This window comes from Diospyros lotus, chromosome 6 (genome assembly GCF_014633365.1).
Source record: "Diospyros lotus cultivar Yz01 chromosome 6, ASM1463336v1, whole genome shotgun sequence".
Taxonomy (NCBI): Eukaryota; Viridiplantae; Streptophyta; class Magnoliopsida; order Ericales; family Ebenaceae; genus Diospyros; species Diospyros lotus.
In genome coordinates, this window is record NC_068343.1 from 36,624,643 (window position 1) to 36,636,445 (window position 11,803).

Consider the following 11,803-nt stretch of genomic DNA (forward strand, 5'->3'; position numbering starts at 1 on the left):
CGCTCTCTTCCTCTCTCTCTCTCTCTCTCTCTGTGAAGTACTCTCATTGCCCATCGATTCGCCGCGCCTCCTGTCGTAGCCACTGCCGCTGCCTCTGCCTCCGCCTTCGGTTGCCACCGCTGCCAAATTCGCCTCCGCCTTCGCTGCCTCAAAGAAGGTATATATATATATATATTATGTGTGTATATGTAGTCAGCGTGTATATATATTCTGTGTGTGTATATATATTCTGTGTGTGTATATGTATTATGTGTGTATATATGTATATATGTATATATGTTTTCTGTGTGTATGTCTATGGATTATGTGTGTATATATATATATATATATATTTATTTGATACTTTGAAACTTCGATTCGACTGATCGTGTGGCGCTAAAGCTATATAATCTTGTATAATGTGTGTATGTATATATATTACAGTGATTGCATATGCTCGATCCTGCTTCTTTCCTTCCTAATTTGACTATTTAGAGCAAGCTTCTGATGTTAAAAAAACAGAGGAATGTACTGTTATAAAACCAAAAGATTCACTTGCTTCTAATGTTAATTGTTACAACGTACTTATGAAACCAAAAGAAGAAAAAAGCAAGCCACAGCATCTAAATTAAACAAAAATTAACCTTAATTTGTTCTTAATTTTAGTTTTATTAATGTCATTATTAATGAATGGTGTCTATAATTTGAGTGTGAAATATAAGAATTAACTCAAGAAAAAATAAATTATAAAAGGTGTTCTGGTCAAATGACCAAAATACATGAGGTATATACAATTAATTTATCTTTTTTTTTTGTTAAATATAATTTTCAGTTTTTATTTTCGAAATGTTAAAAAAACAATATGGTTATCGAAAGTAATATCTAGTTTTATATTTTAACAAATAAATAAAAATTGACAAAAAGACTTTATGAGTACTCTTTATTGGGCTTCTTATGGATTAAGTTTCCTTCAAAATGGGCTTATATTTGGGTCATTATATAACCTAGCCTAGCCTTTTATCAATAATGAACATGAATTTATTGAACAATAATGCTTAAAAGCGTTAAGATTGTCATAATCATAAGTAGATTGTTTATGTATTACAATAATAATAAGGTGCTTTATAGGTGGATGGGTGTTTAATTTAATAGGATAGAGACATAAAATGTTGTTCATATATATTTATGAACATATATGAACATTTTAACTAATTCGCAGAGGGTAAAATTGAATATATATTTTCATATATGAACATTTTTGTTAGTATATATATATTTTCATATATATATATTTTTGTTAGTATATATTTCAATTACGCCTCTCATTTTACATACTACTTTATAGTAGTATGTAAAAGATACACGTATGGTAGTATTGAGTGTTAATTGACCCAGATGTACTTACTTTTCATTTTAGTAAGACAAAAATAGTCACTTGAAAGGATAATTTTGAATGTTGAAAAAAACATTTATTTGTAAAATGAGTAAGCGCCATTACTCACCAATTAGGTTATATTAGGGAAGGTCAATTTATGACTTTTTATTATTGTTCAACTAGTATATGAATTCCAGAATATCCTTAAACAATTAATGTCAATATTATTAATCTCTTTCTTCTTAAATTTGAGATTTTTAGGAAAACACTCTTATTATCCAAAACAGAAAAAAATAGATAGAAAATAAAAAAAATGTTGGTTTATTTGTGGATGTGGAGTCCTAGTTATCTTTTAGGGTTGTAAAATTGATGCTTTAATTAAAAAGCACATTTTTAATTTTAATTGGTGTAAGTAATTACTTTATCAGTAGGCATTATTATGGGGGCGGGAGGGGTGTTACTATTAGTCCATTAGGAGACATGAAATCACCCAAATGATTTATTTATTCTCCCAAGCCTAATCATGCTCCAATTTTAGAGCTCTCCACCTCCTCAACAAATTTACAGTGATTGACTTTTACATGCTCAAAAAGTTTAAGTTACATTATAATTTTCACACACACACAAGCTTTTAATTGATTCAACAAGCTTTGAATTGTTCAAGTAATAAGTTGGCCTAAACTTTTGTTTACTTGCTTTTAAAGTTTAGTTTTCTAAAAGTTCATACAAGTTTAAAGTCCAACTCTGATAATGAGAAGCTAAATTTTGTTATGAATAGCCAACTTTATTTCTTAAGGCTTATTAGCTAAATGATATTATTGTTATATTGTTTAGGTGAAGTACAAGATTGTCATTCTTTTATGAGATAATGGCACCTAGTAAGGAGTGGATGAATCTTGTCAATGATCGACTTAATGAAGCTTATCAAATAGGGGTACAAAAGTTTCTAGATTATGCTTTAAAGAAGTTGGGTGCCAAAAATAAGATTCGGTGCCCATGCACAAAATGTTGCAATACTGATCTTGGAACTCATGAGTCTATTGAGGCACATCTAATGATACATGGAATATCTGAAGGGTATACATTTTGGTATCATCATGGTGAACTAAGCAATGAGCCTCAATCTGAGTCTGAGGATGAAGAAAATGAGATCTTACAATATGATACTAGTGTTCTAGATGATAGTGATGATGAGATCCAACAATTCATAAATGATTTGTACCCTCAGTTTAAAGGATTAGATGAAAATAATGAAGATGTTGAATTTCCAAATACCCAAAATTTGCCTGAAATGGAGCCGAATAATGGAGCCAAACAGTTTTACAAGTTGATAGATGACCTTGAGCAACCAATATATCCTGGTTCACTAGTTTCAAGATTATCTGCAATTCTTAAATTGTTGCATATCAAGAGTCTTGGTCATTGGAGTAATAAGTCATTTACTATGTTGTTGCAATTGTTAAAAGAATTCTTACCTGAAGGGTCTTTCTTACCAGACTCATACTATAATGCGAAAAAGGTATTGCATGACATTGGTTTGTCTTATGAAAAGTATGACTCTTGTGTGAATGATTGCATGTTGTATTGGAAGACCGACAATGGATGTGACTGTTGCAAGGTATGTGGTGCTTCTCGATGGAAGAAAGATTATCGTAGTGGAGAATTTAAGATGAAAACAAATGGTAAGAAAATACCAGTAAAAACTCTACGTTACTTTCCATTAAAGCCACGACTTCAGAGGTTGTTTATGTCTTCCAAGACAACCTCTTCTATGAGATGGCATTTTGATAAAAGAATAGATGATGGAGTGATAAGACACCCAGCTGATTCAATGGCGTGGAAGGATTTTGATAAAGTCCATCCAAATTTTGCCTCAGAACCTCGTAATGTTAGACTTGGTCTTGCTAGTGATGGCTTTCAACCTTTTTCTAATTCAAGAGCACCGTATAGTATATGGCCAGTGGTGCTTATTCCGTATAATGTGGAGCCTTGGGTTTGCATGAAGCCGTCTAATTTCCTTTTGTCAATGCTTATCCCAGGACCAGATGGACCAGGGGATGCAATTGATACTTACCTCCAACCTTTGATAGATGAATTAAAGGAGTTGTGGGAATTGGGTGTTGAAACCTTTGATGTGTCAACACGTCAAAATTTTATGATGCATGCAGCTTTGATGTGGACGATCAATGACTTCCCTGCTTATGGGATTTTATCTGGATGGAGTACAAAAGGAAAATTAGCATGTCCTTGTTGTAACAAGAATACTTTTTCGATAAGGCTTACTAACGGTGGGAAACAATGTTATATGGGTCATCGACGTTATTTGCCTATGAATCACAAATGGAGAAATAATAGGGTTTCTTTTGATGGTACAAGGGAAAGAGGGGTCGCTCCAAACTTACTTTCTGGTGTAGATGTTCTAAAGCAAGTGCAAGACCTTGAAGGGATTACTTTAACTAAATCTCGTCAATTGAAGACCAAGATAAATCATGAAAATAGGGGAGATAATTGGAACAAAAAAAGTATATTCTTTAAGCTTCCATATTGGAGTACACTTTTGCTACGACATAATTTGGATGTGATGCACATTGAGAAGAATATATGTGATAACATTCTTGGAACTATCATGAATGTTAAGGGAAAGACTAAGGACAATTTAAAGTCTCGGCTTGACTTAAAATCAATGGGCATACGACCAGAGCTACACCCAATTGTACAAGGAGACAAAGTTTTTTTACCACCTGCAAGTAATGTTTTGTCTCCAAAGGAAAAGGATGCATTCCTTATATTTTTAAAAAAATTAAGGGTTCCTGATGGATTTTCATCCAACATATCTCAATGTGTTAACCTCAAAGACCACAAAATTATCGGTTTGAAGAGCCATGATTGTCATGTTCTTATTCAGCATATACTTCCTATTGCATTACGTGGCATCGTTCCTAATGATGTATGCGAGGCACTCACTGAATTGTCTTTGTTTTTCAAGATATTGAGTGGTAAGGCATTAAGGGTAAAAGAAATAGAGCAAATTGAATCTCAAATTTTTGTCACTCTCTGCAAGTTAGAAATGATCTTTCCACCATCTTTTTTTAATGTAATAGAGCACTTGCCGATACATTTGCCAAATGAGGTTAAGGTCGGTGGGCCCATACAGTATCGATGGATGTACCCCATGGAGAGATATTTGTATAATTTGAAATCGTTTGTTCGTAACAAAACACACCCAGAAGGCTCAATTGCTGAAGGATACATTGCTAGTGAGTGCATGATGCTTTGTTCAAGGTACTTGCATAGCATGGAGACAAAGTTTAACAGGCTGGATAGAAATTACGAGGGTGATGTGCACAATGGAGGTTCACTTGTGTTCAACCAACGTGGGAGACTTTTGGGAGCTGGAATTACCCGTGATCTAGAAAACAATGAGTGGATTGAAGCACATATATATATTCTAAGGAATTGCAGCAAAGTTCAGCCATTTATTGAGTAAGATCCAACTTTAATCTTAATGTCACTTTCTTTTAATTTTGTTATACTCAATAATAACTATTTTATATCTACAGAGAGTATTCTAGAATTCAATCAGTCACAGCCTTACAACTATCCAAGCAAGAGTGGAATATAAATTTTACTAAATGGTTCAAGTTTAGGGTAAGTGTATTGTGATTCTTTTTATGCTTTATTTTAGTATATGTGAATTCACTTAAAATAATTGATTTGTAGGTTGCAAGATTACATAGTCAAGATCGGAGCAACATAGATGAGAGCATGTTGTCATTGTCCCGTGGGCCATTAAAAAATGTGGCATTTTACAATGGTTACATTGTCAATGGGTATAGGTTTCACGTGGAACACTATGATAAAAAATTAACGACACAAAATAGTGGAGTAGTTGTACTTGGTGATGTGGGAAATGGGAAGGATGAAATAGACTACTATGGCATTTTGACAGAAGTAATTGAGTTACAATATCTTGATAACAATAGAGTAGTACTATTTCGATGCAAATGGTTTGATGTTCATGATACAAATAAAGGCATCAAGGTCGATAAATATGGATTCGTATCTATTAACCCATGTCGATTTTTGAAAGGTAATGATCACTTTGTATTAGCCAATCAAGTGTCCCAAGTATTTTATATGGATGACAACTACATCAAAGGATGGCATGTAGTTACAAAAACACAACCTCGTGATTTATATACTTTCCCATTTCAAAAGGATGATGACATTGATGATGCAAATCAAACATTTGAAATCAGTCCTCAAAATGCATCAATCCCACCTGAATTTCAAGCTTCCACCTCAATGGATATAGGTGATAATGTGCATTGGACAAGGAAAGACATGGGCCCAATGGTCGTTAACACAACTATTTATTCAAAGAAAAGAAAGGAAAGAAACTAAGGTATTAAATTTTATCTCTTTTGCATTTACTTTTATATGTGCATGCATATATTGCGCATACCTAGTTTTTTATTGTGCATGCATGTTTATTTTGTTATATGTTACTAATTTATTTTGGTTGTGCTTTGTAGTAATATGAAAGAGACAAAGGATAAGGAAGGCTCAAAGACTGGTAAACATGTCTTCATACCTCCAGGTACTTTACTTAGAGGAAAGGTAAGGGGTTTGTCAACTTCAAGGCCAACATGTTCTTCTAATAGAGGATCAAAAGTCTCAATCGAAAAGAAAAATGAAAAAGGAGCTAGTAAAAGTTCGCAACGTTTTGTTTTTGAGGCAACAAAGGGGTTGGTGTTGGGGAACCCAGGTTTGTATTATTGTATGCTTTTTGGCCCTTGAATTTGTTCAATTAATAGCATTTTTTTTTTTATCTAAGCAAAGAGTTTTGTGATAGGTAACATGTTGCTGCACAATTTGCTTTTCTACTTTGAGAATAGCAAAATAGAATTAGAAAAAGAAGTTGACCCAGACAAGTACACATACTTGGACATGCTAGAGACATGCTCAAAACAGCTAGATATATATACTGTTGGGATGCACATCATGTATGGGGATGAGATGCGGGTTACATGTGATGCTGATTTGCTTCAAATGTTTCAAGGAAGTCATAATGAAATGAATATTCATATCTTTGTGTACGAGGATAAGTCAACACGCCCAGTTTCCTTCAAGTTACCAAAACATATCGAAGGATCAGGTTTGGAGATATTACTTCTTAGTTGATTTTAGATCTTTGAAGATATTATTAGGTCCTTAAATTTTGTTTTTTCTTGCTTCACATAAAAAGAAATAGGATATTATTAGTTTGTATTAGGCGCACATGTTTGAAATTGTTTTCTTCTTAAGTATTTAATTTTACTAATTAATTGAATGATTATAGGCCATTTAAGATATTTATTTGGAATCCATTAGGTTTTTTTATTTTGTTTTTTGTTGCTTCACATGAAAAGAAATGGGAGATCATGGTCATGATGATTCAGTTAGTATTGGATGCGCAAGTTTGAAATTGGTTTCCTTTGAAACTTTAATTCTATTTTTTAATTGAATGATTCTAGATCTATTAAGTTTTTAATTTTTATTTTTTGTTGCTTCACAGAAAAAGAAATAGAAAATCAAAGTCATGATGGTTTAGGCCGTATTGAACGCACTGGTTTGATATTATTTTCTTCTTAAATTTTTAATGTTATTCTTAATTGAATGATTCTAAATTTCCTAAGATATTTATTTAGAACTTAATAAGTTTGGTTTTGGTATTTGTTGCTTCATAGGGAAAGAAAGACAAAATCAGTCAACTAATGATTTCCAATGTCTTCCAGACAATACACTAATTGATAAAACTGCACCACAGCCTAATGAAGTCGAACCGCATCCACATCAATCACCAATAAAAAAGAAAGGACGAGTGGAAAATGATGGTATTTATTTATCATAATTTTGGTATTTATACACATTAATACATAATTATGTAACTTTAACAAATTATGTCAGACAAACAGAGAAGAGTTCGAGGAATGAACAAGAACAAGAGAGTTGCAGCTCTGAAAAATGATGACCAACTAGAAGTAACTTTCTACAAAAATCGAGCTGTTGGACCTAATCATGAGGCTTTTTCAAGACACTTGGGACGGATTGTTCGTGATTTTAATATTTGTTCTGTTAGAGTTCATAGTTGGAAGGAAATTGGAGAACAAGAGAAGAGCCACATGTGGGCTGCAATTAAGGTAAATAAAAATTAGTTGATATATATATTTTCAATTTTGGTTATTGATTTGTTCAACTTTTCTTTGTAGGAGAAGTTTAAAAATGATAATATGGAGGATCACCGTAAAGATGCACTTTGTCACATGCGTTCCTTGTGGAATAATTGGAGGTCCTTATTGAATAGAAAATATATCAAACCGTACAATAGTGTACAAGACATTCTAAAGAAAAAACCCATTGAGATCCAAGATCAAGAAGATTGGGAATGGCTTGTCAAAAATCATTTTCAAGCTTCATCCTTCAAGGTAAACAGTCTTGATTTTCTTTGGTAATTCTACTTCTAGTTTTTTAAGGAGTAGCATTTCTATCTCATTGATATACTTTATGTTGTTATTAAATTCTCTAAATTTGGATAGGAAAAAAGTGAAAGAAATTCGAAAAATAGAAAGCAGCCACGCATGCCCCATAGGACCGGAAGCAAACCAATGCGAGAGATTGCATACCAAATGGTACTATAACATATACCTTTAACAATTTTCTTACTTTATACATATCAATAGTTTGTTAGATAGTGGTTACTCTAAACTTTTCATTTTATTTAGGGAGGCAAAAATGGTCATGAACCCAATTTAGCAGAAATGTGGTTTTCAACTAGGAAGAAAGGTGAGAAGTTGGTGGAGCCGAAAGAACAAGAAACATATGTAAGTTAAATAGTTAATGACACTTGTTTTAATTTTCTTGTTCAATTTTTCACACCCAATTGTATTTAATGTGTATTAAATTATACCATGAACATGTTTTGTAGGATCAACTAGTTCAAACCATCCAATCGAATCCTGAAATGTCAAATCTTGAAATTATTGAGACTTGTTTTGGCCCCCAAGTCAAGAATCATGTTCTTTTGTATGGTGGTGGGGTGAGACCTAAAGAATTAAAACTTGCATCTTCAAGCAAGAATGAACTGGAAGAAGAGAACAAGATGCTTAAAGACCGGGTGAAAGCTCTAGAAGATGCATTTAAAGAATTTATGCAATTTAGGAGTCAAGATCAACCTTCTACATCTCAATCTATTGAGGTAATATATAATTCTGTTTATCCCCCGACTTTTTTTTAGATTTTTGCAAGTATAGCTTCTGTTGTTGACTTATCGGGCTTGAAATTAAATTAGTGGAGTAGAAATCTTTATCTTCCTTTTTAAACTAAGAAAAATTTAGAATTGCCATGAATGAAAAAAATGGGTGGTTGCATAAAGTAGAAAACCAGAAGCAGCAAATTTCTAACATATGCATAAAGTAGAATGCACATTTGACATATATAGAGTTATTTGACATACATGCATAAAGTAGAAAACCATACTTTATGCATAAAGTAGATGGGAACTATATGCATAAAGTAGAAAAACCAAAAGCAGCGTAAAGACAACAGAATTGCACATTTGACATACATATAGTTATTCACACAGAGAATAGGAAAATGCCATCTTCATGAAGAAGGCTTCACTTGTAGAATTCAAAGATGATAAGACATATTGGAATGGCTCACCATCATGGAATTTTAGATGCTCATAAGCTCGATTTGGTTCAGGGAAAGAAGTACATAATATTGTTCACGGTGTGTTCTTTGAGGTTGGTAGCTATAGATTTTGCTACTGCATGTTCCAAATTATTTTGGAGTAGTAAACCATTGAATGAAATATGTTTCAAATTGCAAATTGTGATTTTTGACGTGCATGGCCAAGTTTACCAGGTGTATTATGTGTCAAATTGACATTGTTGAGTTTATCTTGAATTTGTGGATTGGGGGCATTAATGACCCAGTCCAATATAAAGGAGAATTACGATTTCTCTACCCTAATCCAATTTAGAAGAGGATGGGAGAGAGTGTGAGCACATATTCAAGAACTGGGGATGCATTATATTATAAGCTTAGTTTATTGACATAATAAAATTTATTGGTCATCTCTAGCTTGTAGAAGTAGGCATCAAGCAAAAACACATTAAATTTGCTTCTCTTAATAAATTTGATTTTTTTTTTTTTCTTGTAGGATTGTGATTGGATTTATTTTTTGCTTAGTAAGATTCAATATTGCTGGTAGGAGTAAACATCAGATTTGCTCTCTGAAACTAGATTTGTCGGGGACTGGGTTTTGTTTTGTCACTACATGCGTGTGTGAAATGCCCGTTTTGGGTAAGCTTGAAACCAGGTGGGCGTTCGTTAATTGCCCATTTGTTTTTGGCAACAGGTCCATTGAATTTAACCCCCTTCTCATTGCGTGGCCAGTGGGCAGTGGGAATGCCCCCACTGCCTTCTTTTCAGAATTACTTTTGTTTTTGTCTACAGTTTCTATATGCAAGGATACATACACTCTAGGTATGCATGTCTGTGGTAGAGTTTGTTTTTTTTTTTTTTTATATATATTTCATTTATATAAAGTACATTTTTTTTTTTATTAAAGTTAGCAGCCAAATTAAGCACTCTCAATAGGACCTATTTGTATTTAACGATTTTTAGTTAACTATAGTTCAAAATTAAAATTAGATGCTATTAGTTAAAAAAAAAATTAAAAATTCAATCTAAAATTAAAACAATCACAAAAGTTTAGGTTTGATTTTAAAGAAAATTGCTCTTATTTACTTTGCTGGCTGTGGCCTATTTTATTGATCTTTTCTTTGCCGGATGCATCCTGTTTGGAACCTTTTTATGCATATGTAAATTATTTCAAAAAGATAATGAGCCACGATAACAATGGTGTTGTTACTCCTTTTTTACTAGAAAGTCATTGGTTCAAGTTGTGGAAATAGCATTAAAAAAAAAGTTGTGTGAAAATTAATGACTCTTGCAAAATGAGGAGCGTGCATGGTGAAATGGGAATGCCTCCCCCTTTAATTTTATTTATTTGTAAAGTATCTCTCTCTCTCTCTCTCTCACACACACACACACACAGATAAGCTGCCTTTCATTTTGTCTTTCGAAGGGTGGTGGGTTTGTATGAAATAAAGTGCTCCGTTCTCAGAATGTACGACACATTTATTAATTGATTTTGTGTTGTATTGCTACTGGATTGAACAAGCTTTGCACTGGTTCTGTTGATTATGGAATATAGGACTATAATAATTTTTGTTAATTTGCCAGAATATGTGTTGAATACATATGTATCATAATATATATTATATTTATTTTTTATTATTTTATGTTGGGTCATAGGACTACATTTTAGTAGATAAAGAAATGTGAGGAGATATGGTGATGGATAAAGATAATTCACAAATTAGAATTCATATAGGTGGCTCCATTCTATAGAACTAAGGTTTGGTGTTTTTGTTAATTTACATTTCAATCTACTCTATATTTAAGAGTTTCTATGTTTTGGTACATTTTAGTGATTGTATGTTATATAGTTTGTGATGGAGACATTTTGAAATTTGTTAATTCTATTTCTAACATTTTATAAAGAAAACATGAACACTTATTTGATTCTAATTTAATGCTTTATTTCTTGTTTTTGTAGGTCAATGAGGCAACAAGACTCTAAAGGAAACAACTGCTATTTTGGAGTACATGAACAGTTTTATGACTATATATAGTGTTTTGTTGTACATTTTTGAATAGTATATATGATTGTTAAAATGTTACTTTTAATTGAATATCTTTTTTGGTGTAAATTTTTTAATAGTATATACAATTGTCAAAGTGTTATTTTTAGTTGAACATATTCTTTGGTGTAATTTGTTGGCAATTAACACTTATATATACTACTTTTGGTGTGTAAATGGTAATGGATAATGATTATTTTGTGTTATTTGAATGACATGTTTAATTTTATGAGTTTTATTTCAATTTGATATGAATAATGATATATAGGTTTGGTGGTTTATATCAAAACATGATATTTTTGTCATTGATGACTAGTAATTGTTTTCATATATACTATTAAAAAAAATAAAAAAATTTAAAATTTTAAAAATTAAAAAAAATATATTTTTTTAACGATAGGAATCATATCGTCGCTAATTGTTCATATTATTAACGAGAGGAAATATTGTCGTTATTGGTTTGTGCTTTGATAACTAAAAGTTATTTTTAACGACAGGAATTATACGGTCGTTAATTGTTTAGACTATTAACGACGGGAAATATTGTTGTTATTGGGTTATAATTTGGTAGTTAATAATTATTTTTAACGACGGGAATCATACGGTCGCTAATACAATTAACGACGGGTTTATCATTCCCGTCGTTAAAGACTTTTATCCTCGGAGGCAATAACGACGACTTACGACAGGAAAA

General features: G+C 32.2%; 2 protein-coding genes across 2 annotated transcripts; both read left to right on the plus strand.

The window, feature by feature from the left end:
• The first annotated feature begins 2,222 nt into the window (after positions 1-2,222).
• On the plus strand, positions 2,223-4,841 carry LOC127804498 (uncharacterized). Its single transcript, XM_052341369.1, has one exon. It carries the CDS (start codon positions 2,223-2,225, stop codon positions 4,839-4,841), a length of 2,619 nt encoding a protein of 872 aa, XP_052197329.1.
• A 1,373-nt stretch (positions 4,842-6,214) lies between these two features.
• Positions 6,215-11,048, plus strand: LOC127804499 (uncharacterized). The gene is made up of 9 exons (XM_052341370.1): positions 6,215-6,512; positions 6,912-6,965; positions 7,084-7,230; positions 7,304-7,536; positions 7,606-7,821; positions 7,933-8,025; positions 8,119-8,217; positions 8,322-8,591; positions 11,025-11,048. Exons 1-9 carry the CDS (start codon positions 6,215-6,217, stop codon positions 11,046-11,048), a joined length of 1,434 nt encoding a protein of 477 aa, XP_052197330.1.
• Positions 11,049-11,803: the final 755 nt, after the last annotated feature.

Coding starts and splice junctions, on each gene's coding strand:
- LOC127804498 (XM_052341369.1), top strand. CDS start 2,223: ATGGCACCTAGTAAGGAGTGGATGAATCTTGTCAATGATCGACTTAAT.
- LOC127804499 (XM_052341370.1), top strand. CDS start 6,215: ATGTTGCTGCACAATTTGCTTTTCTACTTTGAGAATAGCAAAATAGAA. Junction 6,966..7,083: donor AGGCCGTATTGAACGCACTG/GTTTGATATTAT, acceptor GTTGCTTCATAG/GGAAAGAAAGACAAAATCAG. Junction 8,592..11,024: donor CTACATCTCAATCTATTGAG/GTAATATATAAT, acceptor TTGTTTTTGTAG/GTCAATGAGGCAACAAGACT.